We start from the raw sequence: 25024 nt of genomic DNA, 5'->3' as shown, positions 1-25024 counted from the left end.
AGAGGAGCTCTGGCTACACAGAGCAGAGAGTACGCACCCAGCTCTGTAAACGATCAACTCGGCAGGCCCAATCCTTGCTGCATCTTCGCATTTTCAAGTACACTCCAAGATGCCAAAGGAAATCCAAATCTTCAGTTACTCAGAACTCTTTATGGGGCTCTGAGTATTAAAACTTGATTTTGGAGGTTTCTAGGTAGCATCTTGTGGCAGTTTCATAGGCTCAATAACTAACTGGTTTTCATTCGACAGAGGGTATTGACTGAGCAGAGGTGGAACCAGCTGCCCTCTTGTCTGCAGCGAAGCCTCTCAGTCTCACATCTTTCTAGAATTCCTAATAAACGCGCACCTCCATGCAGAACAGTGTCAGCAAGTGCATAAAATGTCTCAAACCTTTTGCATCCCACCATTGTGCTCAGTGGAGGGTAAGTAGGAAATGCTAGTGTAGCATCATCTCTCCTAAGGCAATTTCCGTGGGGTAACATTGCAGCATTCTCCTCGGGCTGTCCAGGCATTCGCCGGCGCACCATGTGCTTACTAGAGCTCTGCCGTGCCAGGCTGCAGGGGAGAGTGGGTAACTTGGGGTTATTGTTAAGTGCGACTTAACAGCCCACTGCCAGGGATTGCAATGTACAGGTGCCACAGCAAGGTCTCGGAAGCGTTAGGTAGTCAGGGAAGGCCGGGCCGGCCTTTCCCTTAAGGTGCTAGCTGCTTAACGGACAAAATAACGACTGATGGGTGGGAGCTGGCAGTCTCTTAACCTGGGGGCTGTTGTCAAGTTTGAAACCAATCCTCACTGAAAGAACTGCTTCAGGAATGCCGCTCGGATCCCTTTTGTTAGTGCTAAACTGACTTTACAGTATTGCAAATCCAAGGAAGGGAACAGGGAATCTAATAGCTGTTCAGCTCCTTTTGGGTCTTGATGTTGACTTCAGTCAGATCACAACTGGGATCCTTGTCTGCTCTTTGAAAGCAAGAAAGCACATATCAGCTGGTCTCTCTGGAATGCTCTGCTTGCTTTTCCCGCTCACCAGGCATGCAGAGCTGCTGAAACCAATATTGTTTTCAAGGCCTTTGATTTAGCTGATACACGAATGCCTGAAAACACTTATATCAGTGTAAAGAACACTTATGCATGTTGAGAATTCAGTGGCTTACATGCACCGTCTACCTGGTAAAACGTGGAAGACTGCTTTTCTTAAGCCTCATTACCTTGCAACATTTGAGCCCATCAATAAAAGCTATAGGTAGCGTGTAATGAGCAACTTGTGGAAAGCAGTTTATGAAACAGGAAGAAAAACCCATTTCCAGCTCCAGCTAGAACTTTAAACGTGGCACAGAAATGTCAAGGGTAAATACAAAAAAGCATTTTCATATTTCTTTATGGACCCATCATTTCAGCAGTGCCTGTATTATCTGCTATTTTAGCAAATTCAACTCTTCACATTTGATCTAATTCTTCTATTCTTGGAATCGATGAGAAAGATGTTTAGCCTTATTTAAACCTAAGGTGCTTAAAGACTTTGGAAATATCTCTTCATAGAAGGCAGGGCTGAGGGGTTTGCTTGTTAGGGATCGGCAAATAACTGGTTCATCAGCATACAAGTACTAATAACAAATACCAAAAGTGAGTGAAAAGGTGTCTTTCATGCCCCATCTGCATAAATAACAAGTCCCATTTGAAGAATTTTCAGGCCTATCTAAAATCTCCTCAGTACAGTCTGGAAATAATATCCTAATAAAAAACAGGGCAGTATAGCTCATAGTTTCTGAGTTGATTTCAGTCTGAAGTTTACAGCTATATTTGGAAACCTGGGTGCCTCCGCTCCGAAATCCCCACGTCAGCCTGTGAAGGAAAGCACGAACATACAATCCCTTTAGCCCAGGATCTTACTCTGTTGGTGACCACTGGTGGGTCATAGGTAAAACATAACAACAGGAATCTTCCTTACTGCCCCTTTATTGCCTCCTGCAAACCGAGGTTTAGATACAAGCCAGAAATGACTATACTTTTCAAAAATGCATTTCTCTAAGTAAGTGTAACTTTCTTTTTCCTCTAGCAAAACATTGGTTTTTTTCATCCAATGAAAACAGATCTGGGCACTCTCCTGTCTCGCGTATCAAAGTAAATGACCTCATTTGATTTTGATTATTTTTTTTTTCCCCAGGCGGCTCTGCAGCTTTTCCTTAAAGCATGCTGCTTTTCATTAGGCACAAGCAACCACAAATATTTGGGTGCTTCAGTGCTTGCCTGTGTGGAGGCTGAAAATCTCCTGATACTTTGCCTGTTTCCTGGTTTTCCATGCTGATAGTGTTTCAGCTCAGTAGCCACTGTCTGAAAAACGCCCTCTGCTCTCTGGCCCCATCACTGTGGGCAGTAAAAGACACTCGCAACTTGTAGAGTGTTTTGGGTGTGTAATGTGTTTGGCTGAATGACTTCATAAAAATGGTATACACTGATTTATCCTAGCTGGGGTTATTTCTTTCACTCCAGAGGGCAGCTCTAGCCACCTCTTCCATGCACGCACGTGCTGTGAGTCTGGTCTGTGCCACTCCACGGCCTCTCGCTTTGTCGAGCTCTCCCGTTCAGTCCTGTGGACCCAAATCCACTTGTCCGGTGATAATGAAAGTAACTGGTTAACTGTTACGGAGTTTGTTATAAATGAATATTTATTTGGTTAATATCAGCTTTTTATTAACAGCCGCTGGCTGAGGCAGACATAGTGAAACCATAATATTCCCTTGCAGTACAGCAGAAAAGAAAGAGTAAAACAATTGAAGTCAAAGGCTCTTTGTTTTCCCTGGACATGACTCATTAGAAACACCTTCCTCTACTATTGCTGTGTAGAAACTTCTCAGAAGAGGATCTGACTCTTGCAGTCTCTGAGCAGATGCTAGGAATTAAGTAACAAGCCTAATGAGTTTGGTGTTTGATTGTGTCAGGGTCTAGTTATAATGACTGTATTGGATCCTGACAACCTCCTGTTTGTCCTGGCCCTCTAGCTACCGGACTAACCGAGCCTGTGCTGCCCGTGCCAAGAACAGGGAAACTCTCCAAAGCCTTCCCTGGTTCTCTGTGGTCATGGAAAAGGCTGCAGTGTAGTATGACAACGTCCTTAATCATGTAGTTCTGCTTTGGTCATCTCTTTTTCCATGTGCTGATCTAGCCCTGCTTAGCTTGTGAGATCTGGTGGGTGTACTGGTTCTTGTGGTTAAATTCTAGTTTTGAAACCACTACTGCCTCTTTCCTTTCCCTGAAAACTGAACTCCCAATTACAGGACTGCAGCTGTGACAACACAGGAGTGCACAGCTATGTGTGTGTGTTTCCTGTAGCTGTTAAGGGAACTAGATCACAAAGTTGGGTAGTACTGAAAACCTGGCTATTCTAGCACGTGCCAGTTCTTACTGAAGAAGGGAGAACCGCTGGTAAAACACTGTTCCTGTCCTGGCGACAGACTAACAACCCGCTGTATCAGTCTGCTCTTGGAACTACTACTACCCCCTCCCTTTTTATCTGCAGCTTCACAACCTGTTCTTATCTATAATTACTCTGTCAAAGAGCCCAATCTGCCATTTGCAGCAATAATGGATCCTGTTACTAAATCACGAATTTATTAGACAAACTGTCACGACGTGTTTTAGTAGAGATTCATTTTCTTTGTGTTCTGCTCCTGTAAAGTCAATGGACTTCAGTGGATGGCATCTGAAAATGGTAACTGACTCTGAAGCCAGTTTATTTCATTTCCAAAGCCTGGAGGGTATTTGGCCATCTGCTTCCTGTTTAAACGAGCCTTTTGGAAAACCTGGCCTGACCTTGCTGAAAGGACAGTTGGAGTTTGTGTAAAAATCTACACCCAGGAAGTATGATGTAACTGTAATGAGAAATTCAGCATTCACAACCCTTAATCACTGTGGAAAAACAAAACAAGAGGGCATGGAAAAAGCAAAACCTGGCCAAGGCAGCGAAACTTCAGCCAAGATATCCCTGAACCCTTCAACTGTGTGACCCAGGAGGTGAACCGCAGCGGGCTGTGCTGTGACTAAGGTCGCTCTGTGCACGCGGCAGAGCCAGGCGGTCAGCCTGCTGGGGTCAGCAGCGTTTGAACGAAAACCGTGCAGTACCGACTGCTGAGTTGGTGTCTGTGACAGGCTGGGGAGGTGCGCGCTGTAAACTGGCAGACAAACTTTTGGAACTTCTCCTGCCCATAGCCTGTTTGTGGTGGTTTGGGATTTATTTTTTTTTTCCAAGGCGTTCAGCATGTTTGGTAAGCTCTGGTTAGATGTGGCTTTATAAATCCAGCTATCAGTGTTACAAGAAGGGCTGCTGGCTATGGAATAGGACTTAAAGTGTAGCCCCTGAGTATCTAAACCATGGATATTTTTTGTCCCTGGACCGGAGGCATAGGTGATCTAGAACGGGGAGGGGGAGACTTCCTCGGATCACCATTGTGTCCAGGAACTTGGCCTACAGTTGTGATGGCTTGCTGCTTTTACATCGATCCTACCAGCATGCAACTCCAGCTGTGAGAGCTCTCCGAATTCGGCGCTCACACCTCATTTGTCCATCACACCCTTTACACTGCAAAGCAAAACTAAATTTTCTCTGCTGCCATATCCCATTCTCCCCCATGTGTATTCCTCCCCCAAATACTTCAGCTGTTTTGTTGCCACAGCTGAATTCTGGCCCCATCTTCACTGCAACAGCTAGCCAGGCCACATTGGCAGCTGGAAAGCCCGTCAAACAGCAGCAACGATGAATGCTGCTTTGTGTCCTGGCACGTGGGGAATCGGCACACCTAAGAGTGAGCGATGGTCCCATTATCATGCCTTGTATTGCCCTGATGCAGCTTGTGCACCCTCTCTCCTACTTTTCTTTCCCTTCCACGTTCACTCTGTACTTCTGTCCTGTCACTCCAGTTCTTCCTGTCCCTCTGCCCTTTGGCCACAAGCAAAGAGGAAAAGCTCAGCAAGAATCTGGGGTGGAAATAAGGAAGGTGCCCAGGAAGAGGAGGAAAGTGATGGTGTCGTTCTGAGTGGCAAACCAGGCAGAGGGTCAAGCTGACTGTAATCTTTTCCTCTTCAGTCTTGCCTTTTTCCAGGCAGCCCAGCCTCCAACTCCTGCGGATGCTGTCTGCCTCATTTGTGCTTCAAGTTGTTGAGTCTGAGGCACCTCCATGTGTGACCCTGAACGCAAGTGGTTTAACTGCTTGCTGATCATACATCAAGATCTTTAATCAGAATGCCCTTCCCCAAAGAGCAGTGGGTCTGTACCTTTGACACGATGGGTTTGGGTTGGATGCGAGGCAGGTTGCTCTCTGCAGAGGTAGAGAGCAGAAAGATGATGGACCTCTTGAAGGAAATTGATGAAGCTGAATAGGGTGGCAGCGTGTGTTATGTTTGTGGGTGCTGTCTGGGAGGGGAGCGTAGGTCTGCATCGGGGATGGTAGACAAAGTCCGGTTGAGTCTCCTGTGCAGGCAGAGCTTTGGGGCTGGCCTTGCCGGAGCAGTTGGGGTCTGGCTGAGGAGCAGTGACCCAGGGGATGCTGCCAGAGATGGCCGGGCTCCCCTGAGGCAGGGTCAGGAGCCAGCCTGCTGTTAGTTCAGCCAGAGGGTGGCCCTGAGCCTGCCTTCCTGCCGCTGCCACCAGCTGCTCTGTCCCTGGCCTGGCACCAGCCTTTGGAGCTGCCCGAAGGTGTCGGAGGTGGCGGGTTGCTGGAGGCGTGCTGCAGAGTGGCATCTAATGGCGCCTGGAGGAGCTGCACTCAGCGAGACACAGGCCTGGGCATTGCGCGAAGACAGCAGCCAGCCATGGCTACGCTCCTGGTAGCTGATTTTCAGTGTTATCTCTGTTTCTCCTTCTGACTGCACTAAACTCAAGCTCTTGCTCGCTTCTCCCATGGGGCTCTTTAGCTCAGCTCGAGCCTCACGTTGCTCTGGCTTTCCATCAAGCTCCTTTGCTCCTGGCAGTCCTTGCCCACCTTATCTTCCTGCACAGACACTGCTAAAGGAGTAGATGTGCTCAGCTAGCCGTAAGGAACCCTCTCGGCTTTGTGCTGTCTTCATGGGGCTCGCTCTCTTCAGCTCTTCTTTCCTGGCTCCCTCCTACTGCCCTCACTTTCTACTTAAAAAATCTCTTTTCTTTTTTTTTTTTTTTTTTTCCCTTGAGTGAGCTGCTGGAGTTTGTTCTGTCCCTGTGTGCCTTACTCGTGACGGATTGTAGAATCTTCTGTTCAGCAGTCAGATTCTTTTCACAAGCGATGCCCAGGAGTGTGGGGGTCGTGCACAGTCCCAGCAAGTGCAAGGACTGTACAGAGAGAGTCCTTGAGGCCAAATTCCATGCGCTTAGTCCTTATGGCTGTGGAACTGACTGACAACTGTCCCTGTTGGTTTTTAGTTTGTGCTCTCTGCCCTCCTAAGACATTGAGTAGCCAGTTAAAGTATTTCAAGATACTGGAAGAAATCCAGTGGCAGCTCCCAAGAAAGCAAGGTTGATGGCCCAGAAAAAAAAGGGCTGCAGCTTGTCAATTCACATTCTGCAGAAATTTGCATACTGCAGCAAATTTTGGTTAGCGCCAGGGGAAAAAATGGCATTAACATTTAGATGTATGGAACTGCTCCCTCATCCAGAGGAGAGAGTTTTCCAGACCCCCTTGGTATATAAGGAGCTTCCCTTATATTCTCTAGCACCCACTCTTGTTACCTTGTTAGAAATATGGATACATGGATATGGATCTTTTTTCCTCGCAACTCAGCCACTGCTCAAGGTTCAGCTATGGGCAGGGACAACCTGTTTCTAGTGTATTTGTGTTATCACCTGTCACCTAATACTGCAGACATTCCTGCTTTCTCCTTGTCATAGTACTTGACAATTTCTGATCACAAAACTCCCTCAAACTTCACCCTAATTTCGTGGTATGGCAGGAACTGGGGGTTTCCCTGTTTGTTTCCCTGTCTGAAATATAGCCGTAGCCAAGAACCTTCTGAGCGTTCTTCTGTTTTGGTTGCAGCAGTAGGTGCTACCTTCACCTTGGAGAATGAGATGGAGCCCCAGAGCTGTTAAGGACGCGTGGCCTAGTCAGAGGCAAGGAGCTCCTGGCTCCTTTTTGAATGCTCAGTCTGAGGCTGCTCCTAAGTATCCTTCTAGAGTTGTTGGCAGTGGTGAAGGGGAGAAGCCTGTTTACATTCATTCCTCGGATGGCTTTTTATAGGACAAGATCCTGTGACAAAAATATGCCCCCACATACATACAGTGCATCATCAGTCTGCCTCATCTAGCTTGGGGAAAAGGGACCAGAGAAAGAAGAGCACGTAGATGAATGTAGATGCAAGAGAAAGAGGAGGTAAAAGGGACAGAAAGAGACCCTGGTGAGCAGGAGCATTAGAAGTGCCATGTGAAACTCGTAGTTTAAGCAAATCTTGAGTATAACAGCAGGTAAGCTATCAGGTGTTGAAGGAGGGGATCCAGGGGAAACTTTATCTTCTCCTCAAGGGGCAAATATTGCTTCTTTAAACCAAAATATTCACAAATATTGCTGCATCTCCCGCATTTAGAGTATCTTCATGTATCTGAAACCCGTGAATGGGAAAACGTGGTGCCCAGGAACCATGTGAATGCGTACAAGACACCATCTATGAAATACCTTGGCATGTATGGAACTCTGCAAGAAGAGACAGAGCAGTGGGCTTCCCATTTAATTTTCCTGGCCATTATTGTTTGTGTCCAGAAGATGTCACTAAGAATCTGTAAGAAACCATCCTAACTGGGTACCTGCTGGTTGGAGTTCCTGGTTTCTAGAGCGCAGCAGTGGGGAAAGTCTGACTAAATTTGCACAACAGCGTATTCTACATCTCTGCTGACTGCAGACAGTGCAGCTGGAGCGTCCGGAGATCGAGGTGCCACCTGTCAGCATTTGGCCTTATCCCAAGGTTGATGTGGAGGCCGTGGCTCTGGGTGAGTTTAGTGGATGATCTGACACAACTGAGTCATTTTAAGATCGCAATTAAAGCGATAATCAACCTTCAGGAAGGAAAACAGGGGCTAAAGGTAGTGTCCTGACAAAGCCACATCACCAGGTGCCAAGAAGGAAAAGGGTTTCCTTGTTCAAAATTCCTGTTTTTTAGAGCTCTCTCTTACTTTATGCAAACACTGGGTTCTTCAGCGTTCCAGCTCTCCGCAGCTGGAAAGCAGAGAAGGGACCTTCAATTATCCAACTGAGCCTGGGAGGGCTGGGCAGAGGCAGGATGAGGACTGGCAAGGGACTGACGCTACACAGAAATAGCTAGGAATTACCGGAGCACCTCTTTGTGGTGACCACTAAAACAGGAGCAGGAGCAACCGGTTTGTGGCGTCAGCTGTGGTTATCAGTGGGGAAAGGCAATGGTCTATGGGAGCAGCCTGGAAACAGGGTTCATTTATGGGGATTTAGAGGGTACTTTCAAGGAATGAGGACTCATATTTTTTTTCCCCCGGCGTCTCTGTTTCCCTCCATACTCCTAATGGGATAACTTATTGGATATTTTCCTTCAGAAAGGTAATCTTCTGTCTACCTGTCTCCCTCTCATGGCTTCCCCTTCGCTAAGGGGAAACCCAGAGTATTCTTTGAACAGGAACGTTCTGCAGGTGATAAATGATGAGGAAAACTGTGTGTGCTGCAGGACCAGGCTCAGTGTTGGGTTCGTAGAGAATTCCTCAGCCTAGTGCAAAAAACAGGCTTACAGAGAGATTGCAGAGGAAGGAGAAAGACTCAGCAGCACTAAGGTACCTGTCACAAAAGCTTTGTTTCACAGTATTCCTTTATGTGCTACTGCCTCGTTAGTCTGCTTGGCTCCGAGTCCAAGTTGGTGAGAGAAATCCTGTTAACTTCTGCGTGGATTGAGTGATGCTCAGATTTATCAGCAGAACCAAGTTAGGGTTGATCTGCAAGTAACCAGGGTTTGCGCTGTGGACTGCAGCATCTCCTAGAGCCCGGCATTCTGTCAGGAGAACTGTAAAGGCTGCTGGATTATAAGGAGCTCGGCTCCACGCTTCCCATAGCTCTACCAGAGTTGTGAATCAGGGAGTCTCTCAGACAGGGACCCTTCTTGACCTTGCTGCTTGTGACCTTCCTGTCCTATTTAATGGAGGTTTGATGCAAATAAACAAGACAAGAGCAAAACTCATTGATTAAATACTCCATGCACTTCAAACAGGTTTTTTGTTAAGGAAAGAGCTAAGACTGGCTTGATCCTAGGCCCGTGTCGTGGGTTATATGTGTGTATTCAAAGCTTGTATGCTCCGTTACTTCATTTTCTTTAATGTCTAGACGGAGTCAGAGTGTGCTGTTCCTATACATAGAGAAATGTTGTAATATCATCACAAGAAACTACTTGGAAACGGAAAACAAGGAACCAAAGAAAGCACTTAATCAGAGTTATGCTGAATGTTTATGAATAAACAACAAAGGCTAGAATCTCAGCTGGAGTAAGCTGAGGTAATGAAACGACAGTGAGTTATATTATCAAATGGGAAGCCGATCACGTGTGTACTGGATCTGGGTGCTTTTCAGTGAGTGATATGCCATTGTCCCCATTTGAGTACCGACCACTCTGTCCAAAAGCATAAAATCACTCTAATGTTTACAACCTCTCTTTTGCAGGAGGAAGAGGGAAGGATGGGGCACCCATTATAACCTTTCCAGAATTTGCAGGATTCAGTGACATACCTGATGAAGATTTTCTGAACGTGGTGACTTATCTAACCAGCATTCCCAGGTGAGGCCAAGCACAAACGGCTGTTGATTTCCAGAGAGCTTTGCTTCCTCAGTGGCGCTGACGGGATGCACCAGTGGCTGCATCCATCCAGTCAGTATGAAACTTCCCGACGCACAGGAGGCACTAGGTGGTTCCCTAAGGAACCACTTACACCCTTTGCGTGAGAAAGAAAGCTTCAGGCAGGACACGATTTCTGTTCGGGGCTTGAACTGGGTGGGAGGGGGTGTGGGTCTGAAGAGCAGCAGTAAGGATGGCAGATCAAAAGGGAGCTCAGAGGGGCCGTTTGTGAAAACTCTCAGGGGCTCTGGTCGTAACAAGGGAAGGGTTGCATCGGGAAGGAGCCAAACCTACATAGGTCTTGTTATTGCTTGTTCTCTGGGTGCATCTTTTTGTGCAAGCTTTCTCTTTTCTGAGAAAGCAAACTAGGTGCCCCCCTTGGCAGGGTTCTGGCAAGCACCACGTGCTTTCTGATGCTTGGTTTGTTAGGAGATTACTCCACAGCTAGGATGTTTTCCTTGCTGTTTGCCTGCAGCTGTGCAAGGATAGTGAAACACACTCAATTCCACTGCTCTGAGGAAATGCGCTACGGCATGGCTGCTGAATTACTTTTTGTTTGTCCAAAAAGAGAGCTTAATATTTTTTCAGTCCCCTGATCCTGTCTGTGGACCATGGCTGTTTGTGCTAGCTGGAAGCATAGCGGGGATTTATTATTTCCTGTGGTCTTGTGTATAAAGGTGCTTAGAGGAGGATGAGGGGAAAACGTGCCTCCTTCAAGTTTGAGTAAGAAGTTTTCCAGCTCCACCTACATGTATTCCCCATGCTGAGTTGCCAAAGCAAGCTGAGAGAAACCACACACTGTGAATTTAACAGCTTCATTGTTTCACTCTGCTCTGTGGGGCTTTTGTTCTGCCAGGAGAAACTCTGTCTTATGTAGTCCTTCACTAGCTTCAGGACTGGGAGGATGACCAGCTTCTGGGTTAATAAAACAGCAATAGTAGCTGAGAAAAACACAAAACTAATTTTCCAGGTCTCTGTATTCGGTATGCCGGTGGGCGATTCCCAGTAATGGTGTTACATGTTGGGGAACCAGCGCATTACATTGTTAATAGGATGCACAGAAATGCTTTATGCTTCTTCAGCCTGTGTGAAAGCCAAAAGTGCAGATGGGTTCAAAAGAAATTAGCCAAATTCATGGAGAATAGCTCCATGAACGGCAGCTGAACACAATGGCTCTGGCTGAAGAAATCCATGTATTCTTTAATGCTGGGACTTGGGGGAATATACCAAGAGGAAGATTGTCTTATTCACTTTCCCTCTGCTTTTGCCTCAGTATCCGCTACCTGCCAGCCCTGGAGACAGGCTATGGTGCTAAATGGACCTTTGCTTTGATTCAGTTTGTCAGTTTTGCGTTTCCTTTTCCCTCGAGGAATTCCAGAGCAATGTGCAAAGAATGATGAATTAAGTTTGAAAACTTTGTATGTCAGGAAAGCCGCAATATGCCTATGTTACAGATGATGAGGTATGTGTAAGTAATATCTTACACCGCAGACAGGCTCACCAAAACTCGTGTCGAGTAAGTGACTGTTCAGTTTGATTTAAATGACCTGTTCAAGGCCAGTGACAGGCTGGGGTTTGAACCTACACTTTCTGCCTACCAGCACATTGGCTTGACTCTTAGGTTCGATCATAGATCGCGCTGTAGGGATGTGAGTTTTGCAGGGGGTTTGCTAGTCTTTGTTGCGGTGCTTCTAGAAAGATTGAACACATTTCTCGAGTCACTGTTTGAAACTTGCCACCCTTTATGTGGGTGGTGAGGGACAAAGCAAGCTAGTTGTGGAGAGATCTATGATTGCAGGTGACGTCATTCGGTGAGTTAGTAACTTTTGAAGTCCCTCTGGAATGATTTGCCTTCTGTGCCATATGACAAAACATTGAAAAGATAAAGATAGACAGCAAATGGTGTTATTCAGATGCACAGGCACGCACTTGTCTCTGACACTGCTGAGCAAATTTGCTTTACCAGCTGTGGCATACCATGGTATTTTGGGGTGCGCTTCTGGGCTTTAAAACATGAACTGCTCTCCAGGATGTAAGGTTAGCCCAGTGAGACTTTTGTAATCTGATGAATTTTCCCTCTCTTTCAACACCTGCTCACAAGAGTGCTCCACAAAAGTGCTCTATGTACACACACATCCACAGACATTGGGTAACATGGTGTTACGCACACGCATACCTCGATGCATGCACACTTACAACAGACAGGGCTTCCCTTCTCTTACAATTGACATGGATCAACTGCTTTGATAAAGAGGTGTCCTTCTCTGCTTCCAAAAGAGGTCAGGAAATTCAACATCTCCTGGCCTCCTCAAATCAGTGTTGGAGGGCTAACCTGAGCTCGGAGCCCAGGATGGAACAGCTCTGCCAATTGCACACACTTCATTCAGGGAAAGGGAACCTCTCTGCCAGACGTCTGTAGATCTAGGCAAATGTGCCGGCATTTGATTTGGAGGTAAAGTTGGTGTTTATTAGCTGTGCAGGACCGTCTTCAAATGCCTCTTCTCAGAGAACTGGAGAAACCCCAATGCATTTCTATAATGCGGGTAGAGATATTACAGTACTGACACTGAAAAAACATTGATAGAGTGTGTGTGTGTTTGTTCATTTTTAAACAAACTCCCTTCCTCTGAATACACACACACACGGGGTTTCTCAGCTGTACAGCCCCTTGTGCGGCTGCGCCCATCTTGGCTAGGCTTCTTCCCACAGCTGTTTGCCCACACTGCAGCCCCTAGTGCCAAATGGCATTCAGACCTTGGGATGGCCTTTCCTTTCAGCTTGCTCACTGAAACGGGATCACTTGCTGACACTCTCTCTGTTTCCCTGGCTAAACTTAAATCTTAAATCAGCCCTATCTAATCAGCCCTATTACTATATAAAAAAAAAAAGGACATACAGATGCCATTAGCTTATCTCAGTGAAGAGAATTGATACCATCCTGAACATGAAGGTGAAAAGCAGGGAATAACGTTGCAGAAGGCTGAGGTATAGCTTTGTGTCAGGGTTATAGGCCCTTTTTGAGTTTACTGTTGTCCAAAGGCACCTCCCTTGTCTAGACCCTTGTTTGTTGCATCCGTCCACCTGTAGCAGCCGAGGTGCAGAGGTGTAGCTCTGAATGGTTTCTTTGCTGCTTGCCTTTGCGTAGTCTGCCAGAGTGATTCTGAGCGATGCAGATTTCTCCCGTGTTTTCTCCTGTGCTCTGCTCAGCTGCTTTGCTTTTTAGCAGCATGTGGTTCTCTTGTCTTCTCTCTGTCTGTATTCATAAGCTCGTATTCCTATTATCTATTAACTTAATTTTTCTTGTTGCAAGTGATGCCTGGATGCTTTTGTGCTGTTTTACAAATCCCCGTGCAGAAGAGCATGTGAAAAAATGAGCAGCTCAATGGTGGACGTGTACTTGAAAAAACAGCAAAGGTCTCTCTTTAAGTGACTTCTGATCTACGTGTTTGAGGGACTTTTAAAAATGGGCCGTAGGAGTTAGCGTGAGGCACAGAGGCAAGTTTTACTTGGCACAAATAATTTTGCGTTTGTTTTAATCACAGTTGTACTTGTTGCTTTTGGCAGATGCTGACTCGTCAGTTATTGCCATTGCAGTTTGCTCGCCAAGGTGTGACTGTCAGGGTCTGATTCGGAATTCTTCTAGGCCTCCAGTCCTCCATGTATACTCTTTTTAGAAAGCCTTTAGTCCGTCTCTCAAAGCAGGCAGGTGGGCAAAAAAGGCAATTTCTATGTGCGGTCAGCTTGTGTGAATACGGTACTTGTGGTTTACCTACATCATAAATCTTGTGAAGAACAGATTTTTCTCATTTTTATTAACCTGATATTGGTTGAATGATGTATTTCTCTAGACCACCATCGGCCTTTTATTAACTTCAGCTAACACACATACTTTGGTCATTTTGTTATAAATCGCTGGTTTCAATGGTACTGCATCAGATTTGGACCTCATTCTGTGTATCCAGTTATTGTCTGAGAGATATTCAGGGGCTGCAGGTTGGTTGTGTGAGTCTGAGCAGAAAACAGATTTAGATGCTGATGACAATATATATTCTCTGGTTCTTTGGAGTAGAGGCCATATTTTGGTGATCCATTTGATTCAAACTATGCCCTCTCACATTCCCATCTTCCTGCTGCTTTAACATGGGTCTCAAAAATTAACATGGATGTCAGTCCATGGAGTGACAGGCTGTGCTGGAGGTATTAAATGGGAACAGAGAAGCAAAAAAACGACCCCCTCCCTTCTTTGTCCCCCCCCAACTCCTGAATGCATTTGCATCCTACAATTTCTAGCAGTTGTTTTCTTTCTGTAGTGACCTAAATGTTTCTTGGCAAATTAAACAAAAAAGACTTTTTTGGACATGTGTCACACATGTGTCACACATGTGTCACACATGTGTCACACATGTGTCACACATGTGTCACACAAGCAAAGAAGGAAAATGACACAGGGCCTTGTGCTCGTTTTGGTTTCCCAGACTGCCAGCAGGTTTAGCCCAGCCTCTCTGTTTGAGATGTAAGCAGAGTTCCTGGCACCTCACCTATAACACGCAGCGTCTGCTGTCAGGGCAGAGAGAAGAAGCCTGACCTCGTCCGATGTGACTCCCTTAGGAGTGTCCCTTAGGCACCTCCCCAGAGGTGCCGCCTGCCGGGCTGGAGCCTGAGGCTGACTTGCCCAGGCCTTTCATGCCTACCAGACTTCCAAACCAATTTTTGGTCCCAGTTAGCAGAAGCAGTCGGATAAAACCAGTGCATGTTTCTGGGTAGGTTAGGTAGCCCCAGGTTGAGACTTCTGTGTTTAGTTTCTCACCCCCTTTCTGTAGCAGTTGGCAATACACGCCATTTCTTTGTTGCCTTCCTCTGAACCTTTTTTCCCTAACATCTAGAGCAAACACATAGATACCATGCTGGGCGTCTTTTTCCTCGGCACGCTTGTCGGGCTATTGACGGATATGCGTATATTTGTACATATATAAAAAGAGAAACTAGCAAATTCTCTTCTCTGTGCTTGAGAGACACTGCTGCAAACACTTTTGCTGTGCTCCGCAGAAAGAGATGCATGTTGTAGTACTTAAGAGGAAAGGTTGTCTACTGTCATTGAATCTTATAATTCTCAGAGAAATGCCATAAAAATATGGAAGTGGGAAATTCAGCACGCTTTCCTAGTACCCACATGAACAGGGAACACTTGCATGGCATCCCAGATTTGCACAATACTTTGGCTCCCAGGTTGCTGTTCTTGATCCTGCAGAGCTGCAGCAGAGGCTCAGGATTATTGACATGAGTTTGCACCAACTGGCCCATGGAAATGGTGTTCCTGGGATGCTTCTTGTATGAACAATGGAAAAGAGATGAAGGAAATGTTTTACAGTTTTTCTTGATCTTAATCTGTAATTAGATGTTTGATTGCAGCATGTCCTTAGGTTCTGACAACGTTTATACTCTTTCTGCCTGCCTCTGGTTTGCCTGGAGACGACTGGGCTGTCCTGCTATAATGAATTTTCTGAAGATTTTTCTCAGTGCGTGCCTCTTGGCTTCCAAGGACTTCTGTCCCCCTGTGAGCGCTCTGGGAGGGCAGAGTCGAGCAGTCCCACTGAAGCCCTGCACGCCACAGTGGGATTTTTTTGAGAGAGGGGATGGGGTGTTTATGATGTCTACGTAGATGGGATGGAGCATCGAATCAGGGCCTCATAGATCCTCCTTGAAAAGTACTGAGAAGGAACAGGAACTGTTATTCTAGCCAATATGTTAAAAGGATACTTTTGAATGGCTTGCAACCCTAGAACCAGTTTGTGGTTGGCACGATAAAACTCTTCAATTCCTGCTTTGTCTACCAGAATTGCTGGGGCATTGTGTACGCAGGCACGGTGGGGACAGCGGGGAGATGCTGACTCCCTGGAGCCAAGTGCCTTGTCAGATGTCAGCATACCTGGAGAATGAAGACTAAAGCAGGGTGTCTAATAACTTGCATTATTTTGCAGAGAAAACAAGATCTGAGGTTTTTGCCTTCAGTGCCGCACAGTGTAATTCGTGATCCTGAACTATTCCTATCACCTAGATTTGGCAGCAGGATAGCATAGCAGCTGAGAGGTTTAGAAGATAAAATACTCATGTTTTGCGTAAGCTGCTAGCCTTACGCTGGAAAGAGAAAATTTGCCGCCTTTCGTTTTCATGTGAATTTCTGCCAAATATTCATTCTTTCCCCTGTACGTTGCATTTTCATAATGGGCTCAGAGGGTAATCTGACAGAGGCTGTGTTTTGCTGCAGTACGCTTCCTTGGAACGGGAGTATCTCTGTGTAACCCAGCACACTTATTTCATCTGTTTTGCAGTCTGGAGGCTGCCAGCATCGGCTTCATCATCATCATAGACAGACGACGGGACAAATGGAGCGCGGTCAAGGCATCCCTGACACGGATAGCAGTAAGTGCTTGCTTTTTGTTATTTATCTTCTAGAAATTAAAGTTATCTGCTGAACCTTCGGCACAGCATAGTCTCACGTCCTCATTTTTAGCTCCCATTTTCTGGCTGTGGATGCAGATTCCCCCTGCCCTGAAGCTCACGAGTGTTAAATAAGAGAGGGAGGAAGCTGCAGTAACAAATCACACAGCCTTGTTTACTGCTGAATTATGGCAAATTTCTTATTTGCTGGGTTGACTGCAATATAAAGCCTAGTAATTTGAAGTTGGTTCCTGGAAGGGTAGAGCAGAGGTACCCTTCTGCGCACTGAGCAGCGATGACGTGGCTTGTTTATGAAAGAAACAGATCCCAAGGGACTTGTGTTTGCGTGGTAGTAAGTGAGCTCTGTCAGAGGCTCTTAATAGTTTATTATATCTCACTTACGAAAGTCAGAGCTAAGCACTGATTTTTCAGTGCTAATAAAAGCAGCTGGTTTTATAGATTTATTACCAGGAACACGTGCTGTGTGAGGAGCAAGCCCTTATACACAGAGGTGTAGGATGGAGGGATGGCCAAGGCGACTTTAAGTTCTTTCAAGGAATTTAGGCAGAATTGCTTTTCATTCTCGGTTCTTTTTAGCTGCCCTCTTCTAGAAATTGTTCTTTTTTTATGCTCGATGAGCTCAGAGGAGTGTGTGAGAGATGTAGGCTGGGTGTTGCAGACAGGGCCGTGTCTGATGAACGTGCTGCGTGCCTGAGGTGGGGAAAAATATGTGAGGCTAAAAACATTAAAAATCCTTTTCAGAGTGGGAAGGTAGGTCAGCGCCGGGAATTCATCCCTGCCACCAGCTTCTTTCCCCAAGTCCAGCGTGGGTAGCCAGTTTTGCCCCCTAGTGGCTGCAGCCTTAAAAAATGGGAAAACCTACGGTGTGGTTCAAATCTGGGGGAGGAAGGCTCTACTGCAGAAACTTGAGAGTTCTGTGCTAAATCCATATCAGAAAGCAATGTACAAGCGAGCAATCAGAAAGCAATGTATAAGCGAGCAATGAAAGCAGTCTGTATCAGAAAGCAATGCAGTAAAATCCATGGGCCGGTCTTTCTGTTGGCTTCGGAGATTGTGACAGTGGGCACATGCTGAATAGACCAGCTGATACTATTAGCAGCTGGACTGAGCAAGGTCCAGTAAGTCCTGCCTGCTTTGCCCCCTTTACGAAAGGCTTGGCTGAAACTTCCCTTGGCCTTCCTGAGAGGCAGAGTTGTGCTTCTAATGGTTCTCTATTTCTCGCAGGGAGCGTTCCCAGGAAACCTGCAGCTGGTGTTTGTCCTGCGACCCTCCCGCTTTATCCAAAGGACAATCGCTGACATTGGCATTAAACTCTATCGAGATGACTTTAAAATGAAGGTACCGGTAAGCATGCATTTTTTTTTTGTCCATGTGTTTTCTTTATCTCCATGCTCCATGTCTGCAGTTCTTAGGTGTCAGCAATTTCTCATAACCCAATAACTGAAATGTGGTTGCAAATGGCGACTGGGGACTTGATCTGGGTTTGTATGGTGTATGTAATAGTAATGCCAAAGAGTTCATTTCCAGCGGATGCTTCACAGTATTTAATGGACATCTTCCCATGTAGAAGGTCAGTGTAGCTGCAAAATGTGACTTGGTTTTTAAGTATTGACATCTTAACTCAGTGAAGCTGTTCCCCTGGTGTAGGCAGAGGTAGGTCTTCTCTGTCAAGTGACAAACATAAGTATTTAGGACTACAGAGCAGTGAAAGGCTCGGGCTGAATTCTGCACTATTTTATGTATTGTCTGTGGCACTGCTGACAATCTGACAGCGCCCCCCTTCAGTGCTTGCGTAGCACTGCCTATTCTGAATGCCTTTAGTGATCCCTGTGCCCTCAAGATTCAAAGTTTGGTTTTTACTTCCTTTTATATGCACTTGGCATATGCTGTGGGTTCATGAGAATGTGATTTGAAGCAGGTTATCAATCCTGAAAGAGTTTAAGTTTTAGAATATTCTATGAGAACTGTTCCTAGCTACATGGTTTGCATGTGGTTTCAAATTGTTTTATAAATAAACTTGAATGATGATGATTAATGGTATTTCGTCCTGGAACAGACTCATACTGTGTTCCACAATGACTTTACTGGAGTGATTTCATGTGATTGTTTGGCAAAAGACCCGTGGCTCTCCTCCAACGAATTCTAGTTGTGTCAATACCTATGTTTGAAGTTCAGGTGTTTAAGACACTGAAGCGAGAGCAGCCCATTTATTACAATGCCTACAGAAAAGGAACCATGAATATTCATTTCGTTATTGTGGATTAAATTGTAACATTGACTGTAATTTGGCACGGGTGGCTTTTAAAATGCAAAATTGATGTAAAAATGTATGTTTGATTACAAAACAAAATCTCTTAATTTTATTTCACCTTGAAAAATGGATGTTCCTGTATTTAATAAGCCTCAATCTGTTACCATAGCAACTGTTGTACCAGTGACTGCAACCCGGGAAAAGACAACTTCATCAAGGACTAGCATTTTCTAGCAATTCAGCATCTTCTATCCTTTTAGCAATGCATTTGATGCCAGTGCTGCATTTCAAATCCAACTCGAAACCATCAAAGTTGGAAGGGACATTAATTCTAGGCAGGGGTCAAGCACTGCATTAAGTATTAAATAGTAACTTACCTTTTTTACAGGCAGGAAAAATCAAGACATAAGTTTCTTTTGGGGTCTTCTTGGACATTCAAATTTTGAGCCATCTTGGGTTTGTCCACAGAGCTCCTAGAGAGCAGTCTGACAGAAGCTAAGCACACGGTGTGCTTGCTGCTAGACCTGCCTGCCTCCCGTGCGGACACCTGCAGCCAGCCTGGCCTGTTGATGTATAGGCTGCCACCTGTGTTACTGTAAGGTGCTTAGGGTTGTGCTAAAGGTCTCCGGAGTTCCTGGGGTCTGCCATGCTCTCTGGAGGGGCCTTTCAGCTGTGTTTGCAGCCCATCCTTAAAAGATCATCTGGGCATGCCCCTGCGTAGCCCAATTTCGGAATGGGTAGGTTACTGAGTGCAACATCTATTTGTCCCTGTTGAAAATAGCATCCTACGAGCCAAGCACGAGAACAGGGCTAGAGAGGTCTTGTCCCATGGGAGAGATCCTTACTCAAGGAATTAGGTATCAGTACCTATCTTTAATACCAACATCATCCTTTAGATTGTTTGCAGGTTGATGGTTCAAGTTGTGTGTTTGGCACTATGACAACGTTAATATAACTGGGCCGTGGCCTATCACAACTACACGCGAGTCAGGGCCAGGACATGAACGTTCAAAAGGGGCTTCAGGAATGTGGTGTGCATTTGTTAAGGACATGTTTGTTTAACACTTTATCTGAGTATCAGACTGCAAATACGTTCAGTAAAATAGATTTGCTGGGTTAAATCAACACTGAATTGAGTAGAGGCCAGATGATCAAACAGGAGCAGGAAATAGAGGCTGAAATAATAAACAAGACACCATAAGGAAATGCAGGATTTTATGACTTACTGATATACAAGTGTAGTTAATAAACCTTCCTGAGGTAAATCTCTATTGGGATAGTTATTTGATTAAATCTCATTACCTGGAGCAAGACAAAGAAATATTGGAAATATACCAGGGTTCATCTGAGATCAAATCTGGGAATTCAAGCATCTTCACATCCTACACAAAAGGATGAATAATCTGTTTGTAGCAGGCACTTCTTTGACCTTTGTAGACTGCAACTTCTTTCAGATGGCCTAAGCCATCATGAAGCAACCCCACTGCAGCTCTGTGTTCCGTGCTGACCTGCTTATGCAGACCCTCCTCTTCTAAACTGCTGCGCTCTCGTGTTCTCATCGTACTGAACGTGGCTGTCGTCAGCCTGGCCAGAGGTACGGGAGGTGCTGATGCTCTGTAAGGCTGGTTTCTTAGATGGATGTTGGATTGCTCCTAGGCTTTCTCCTGCAGAGATGCCTGTGGGTGAAGGCTCGTGCCCTGTCGGGTAGCACCATAGCTGGCAATGTTAATCAAGTTTCTTTGTGGCTCATGCTGAGTGTATCAGGTTTCCTTATAAAAAAAAAAAAAAAAGGCATGACAGGGTTCCTCTGTAGTTTCAGGGAAGTTTGGAGTATCAAGAAATGTCCAACTTGTCAGCGACTTCTCTGATGGGGAATAGCTACAAAGCAGTCGAGGCTTACTTTCTCAGAGGTGATTTGCCATTCAGAAGTAGTGCATAGACTTCACATTCCAGTCTGAGGCTGCTCCAAAATGATCTAGTTTTTGAGTTTTCTGGCTCTGACTATAACAAACAGTGTTTGGTAACACATTCAGGGAATAGCTTTCCCTTTAGCTTTGGCTGCGGTACTCTGTGCTTTCTTTCCTTCAGTTTCTTCACCAACAAGGTCTCCTGCTCTCTGTGTTTAGAATCAGGATTCAAGGAGAATGGCTGTAAGTTAAAAAGAATTGAGTCAAGGACTGCTTGAGAATATCTAACCCACATAGATCCATGGGACCAGATGTGTCTCCCACAATATTCTTGTATCCAAGCGAGGATGTTAAAGTCTGGATGGGTAGACAACTAGATGGTTTTAAAAACTAGTTGCATAATTGGGCTCAGAGGGTAATGGTTAATGAGTCATAGTCTACCTGGAGGAGGGCATCAAGTGGAGTGGTGTAGTGATATCTGCTGGGACCTGCCCTGTTTAACAACTTCTCTAATGACCCAGAAGAGGCAAGAGGGTGTGCTGTCATCAAGTTTGCAGGTGACCCGAAATTGGCAGGAGCAGTTGGTACACTGGAACGTAAACTCAAGGAATGGCCTGGCCAGCATATTATCAAATACAGAAGGGACAAATGCAAAGTCCCGCAACTGGGAAGACCTTCCTTCCAGAAGGAAGAACCCGTGTTCTTCCCTCCCAGCAGCACAACGGTGTTGTGCTGGTGACAACAACACAGCCTGACAGTCTGGGGAGCAGCTCTGCTGGAAAGGACCTGGGAACTTGGTAGACAGCAAGGTGTGCGTGAGCCAGCAGTGTGCGCTGGCAGCAGCGGGAGCCATCAGCATCCTGCCTCAACAGCAACAGCGTTAACGGGAGCACAGCCAGCAGAGCGAGACAAGCGATTATCCCCCGTTGCTTGGCTCTCATTGGATTGCACTGACAATACCCTGTCCAGTTTTGGTTCCCCCAAGACAAGAAAAATATTAATCTGGAGTGAGCTCAACAGAGAGCCATCAGGAAGGTCGGGGCTTGGAGCATGTGCTCCGTAAGGAGATGCTGAGGCAACTGGGCTTGTTTAGCCTGGAGAAGGGAAGGCTTGGGACAGTTAGTGTGACACAGCAGCAGTTTTCCAGTCCCTCCATGCAGGTTACTAAGAGCTCTCAGCCAGGTTCTGCGTGCTCTGTAGGACAGGAGATAACCGACATAAAGTGAAACAAGGGCAGTTCTGACTTGATATAAGGAAAAACTTTATCACCACAGAGAGGATTGGGCAGTGGACCAGACTGCCTAGAGAGGCTGTACAGACTCAGTCCTTGGAGGTTTTTAAGACCCGGGCGGATAAAGCCCCGAGCAACCTGGTTTGATCTCACAGCTGACCCGCCTTTGAGAAAGCTGGACTAGAGACGCGAGGCTCCTGCCAACCTAAATTATTCTAGAATGATTCTGTAACAAAGATCAGCTAAAAACCTGTTCAGGTTTGTTCTCAAGACTTTCCTTAAAGTGCTATCAGCCTAGAACATGCATCCGCTTGCCTCCATACCTCTGTGCTCCTCTCATTGTGCACAGCGCAAGTGTATTTACCGTGCTCCCTTGGAGCCTGCTGACAGGCATAGCCAGTTATCCTTTCTTTAAACAGCAGAGTGAAGTAATACATCTGACATATATTAAAGTCTAAGGCTTAACATTTCCAGTCATTTGTGCTCAACATCTTGTTTTTCTGTTGCTCAAATCATGGTGTGTTTTCTAGCTCTTAGAACGACAAGGCATAATTGAACACGTGTGTATTATTTGTGCGACTGCTTGTGTTGCCAGATTTCCAGTGCTAACCAAAAGGTAATACTGCTTACCTGAAGCTCTGTGCAAATCTTTTGCTTTCATTTAGCAGGCCTAGTGGTAAGGAGACCCTTTAAAATAAGAAAATGGATTTGGGTTTGTCCCTCCTTTCTCTTTCATCATGGTTTAAAACAGAATAATGCCAGTGAACTCGGTGGACGTACAGTGCCATAAAAATGATGCAACTGAAAGGAAAAACTTATTCTCAGTGGTCTCATTTCAGCAGTTCCCTGGATCAAGTGGTTAGTGTCGAGGAAGCTGTTTAACCTGCCCACTCCTCCATTTCTCTGTAAAAGTTATCTAGAAAATATAGAAATTACGTAATGGAAGTTTGTGTGAACACTATAAATACCATACTTTTGCTCTTGATGCATATGTAAAATGACCGCGTCCTCAGCTTAGCAAGGGGCAAGGTGAGGTCAGACTGTGGTTAGTTCAAGAATGGCCACGTACATGTTGAGAAGGTGAAACCCAGTGGAAATAAACTGTGGCCATTGTGTGAACAAATACAGCAGAACTTGCTGCTGGTGGTGGAGCTGCAGTTCAGTCTATATGTTTAAGGCAAACCCAGATCCTAGGAGCAACGACTGAAAGGGCTCGCTATTTCTCTCAGTCCGTTGTGCTTGGATTCGTTTCAGATCATCATGTTAAATTCCGTCTCTGATCTGCATGGCTATATCGACAAAAGTCAGCTGACGCGGGAGCTGGGAGGAACCCTGGAGTATGGCCACAGTCAGTGGATACATCACCGAACGGTGAGTGTTGGTGTCGTTCTTCCACGTGTCTACACCCAGAACGGTCCAGATGATGAATGTAGAGCAACCGTTAAGTAGTAATTCTTCAGCTGCATTTCAGCCTACACATTCTGCTAGGGATTCATGGAAAGAGGAAATCCATGACTTAAACGGAGAAAGGTAAATTCCCCAAAAGTTTGCAATAGAAGTAGTAACAGTAGTAATCTGTATTATCTCACTGTTGACCTGGCTAGGGCCTAACAGTGTCATAGTATTTTTACTCAGCAAGGCCCTTTGGCACATTCTTAGCTTTTGAATAATTGATGAGACTCATAGGCCTTCAGCTCTTGGTTGAAGTGGAACATATGCTTTAGCACTTTACTGAATCAAAGGTCAGGATTCTCACTTTAATGATTAATTATGTCCATGTTTTTAGGAGACGAAAAACATTCAAGACACTAGATTTTGTTTTTCTGCGTTTTCATTTCTGTGCTGTGTAAACATGCGCTCCAGCTGGGTCTTACTTTGAACAACCAAAGAGCAGTTAATAATTGCAGGAAGGCAGAAAGACTTTTTATTCTGTTGCCTTTGAGGAAACTTGTTACAGGTTTGTTTGTTCCCTTTTTGGGTTGGTTAATGCATCTCAGTGGATGTTCAAAATAACGTAAACAATTATGGCGCCTAGAAAAGGTGACTGGTTACAAAAACGAGACCCCAGACTCTGGCACATCCGCAGCCAAAATATTGTCTGATCCTCTCCAGGCGAAGCTGGGCCCTGATCCTGGGAAACAAATGCATTTCGCGGAGACTGTATGCAATGTTTGCATCTTTCTTTGCGGGTCTACTTGCAAGACTGGTGTTTTGGAGCTTGCATCTAAGGAGCCCCAGTGTTTTGCAGTGTTCCGAGCAGCCCGGGCCTTCAGTCTGTTGCTAACCTGCAGTTAGGTCTAACGCTCGAGAAGAGAGCTGTTCTGAGGTAGCTTTGTTGAGTCAAATCACTTTTGTCCCTTTCCTGCTATGATTTTCTGTGCTTTACTGTCTGTATGAAATAAAACTTTACTCTCCTTGAGAACCACCAAATATTTCAGGCTTCTAACTATGCAAACACACAATCTGAATTTCCTCTAATGCTGGTTTGCTACGTTTATAGCTGTGTTGGCTACAGCGAGGTTGGGATTGAGATAGATGAACAGGTTTATACGTTAAAAGTATCAAAAACATAAGTCTCCTTGCAGGAGGGCCGAGTCTGAAGGAATCATCTATATAAGCTTTCAAACAACAAAAGGCTTGAAAAAATGAGGAAGCAAAGTAAAAAGAAGCACAGGAAGGGCTGTACTGCTTATTAATGACAGGAATTTACATAAAGCATCGATATATAGTTGGTGAAATATGCAAATAAAAGTGAGCCAAGGTTTGAGGTGGTTGTGACTCTGTAATCCCCAGATCTTTTCTTTAAATTGGTTTGGAAAACTTTTACCAAGGACAGAGACTTGAAAAAAAACCCCACAGATGTAACTTAGTTTTATGAAACAAGTTCTTGCTCACACACAGAGGAGAAGCTGGGGCCAAATGTGCTGTGAAGTGAAACGCTGATAAGCTCGTGGTGCGTGGTGCAGTCAGCCAAGGGTGTGCTGGGTAAGAGGTTGTCATCGGGGAGGTGGTGGCCTCCACGGCACCTTGAAACAGCCCGACTTTCAGGCGTGCCGAGATCATGTCTCACCCTTTCTGCTTCTCCTAGTGTTCTCGTATCTTGTCCTGCCAGAGCTTTTTTTCTGAAACAGCTTTAAACTGGCAGTGACACAGCAATGTCACTGCATTGTTCTTTGTTTCTGCTTTCTGGTCTCGAATGGCTAGGAGCCCAGGAGCTTTCTTGCCCACGGTACACTTGTGGGTTTTACTGAATGGCCTTTGGTTGCGGATGGCTCTATCCGTGTTGCTGTCAGAAGTGTGACGTTTCAGACAACTTTAATGCAGTGAATTCAGTGCTGAGAACAGCAGGCTACAGCTGCTAAGCACCGAGC

At 45.5% G+C, this 25024-nt stretch overlaps 1 protein-coding gene across 12 annotated transcripts in view; it reads left to right on the top strand.

The window, feature by feature from the left end:
* MCF2L2 (MCF.2 cell line derived transforming sequence-like 2) overlaps positions 1–25024 on the top strand; it is a 177734-nt gene that overhangs the window by 41518 nt on the left and 111192 nt on the right. For 11 of the 12 annotated variants that reach the window (XM_063339030.1, XM_063339025.1, XM_063339029.1 and 8 more), the window contains 4 exons: positions 9634–9748; positions 16135–16225; positions 17489–17608; positions 22908–23024. In XM_063339030.1, the coding sequence (XP_063195100.1) occupies positions 9634–9748; positions 16135–16225; positions 17489–17608; positions 22908–23024 (443 nt within the window). The remainder of the gene's footprint in view (positions 1–9633; positions 9749–16134; positions 16226–17488; positions 17609–22907; positions 23025–25024) is intronic. The other variant, XM_063339024.1, reaches the window with a different exon arrangement.

This window comes from Chroicocephalus ridibundus, chromosome 6, assembly GCF_963924245.1.
Source record: "Chroicocephalus ridibundus chromosome 6, bChrRid1.1, whole genome shotgun sequence".
Lineage (NCBI taxonomy): Eukaryota > Metazoa > Chordata > Aves > Charadriiformes > Laridae > Chroicocephalus > Chroicocephalus ridibundus.
This window is presented reverse-complemented; position numbering and strand designations above follow the sequence as displayed.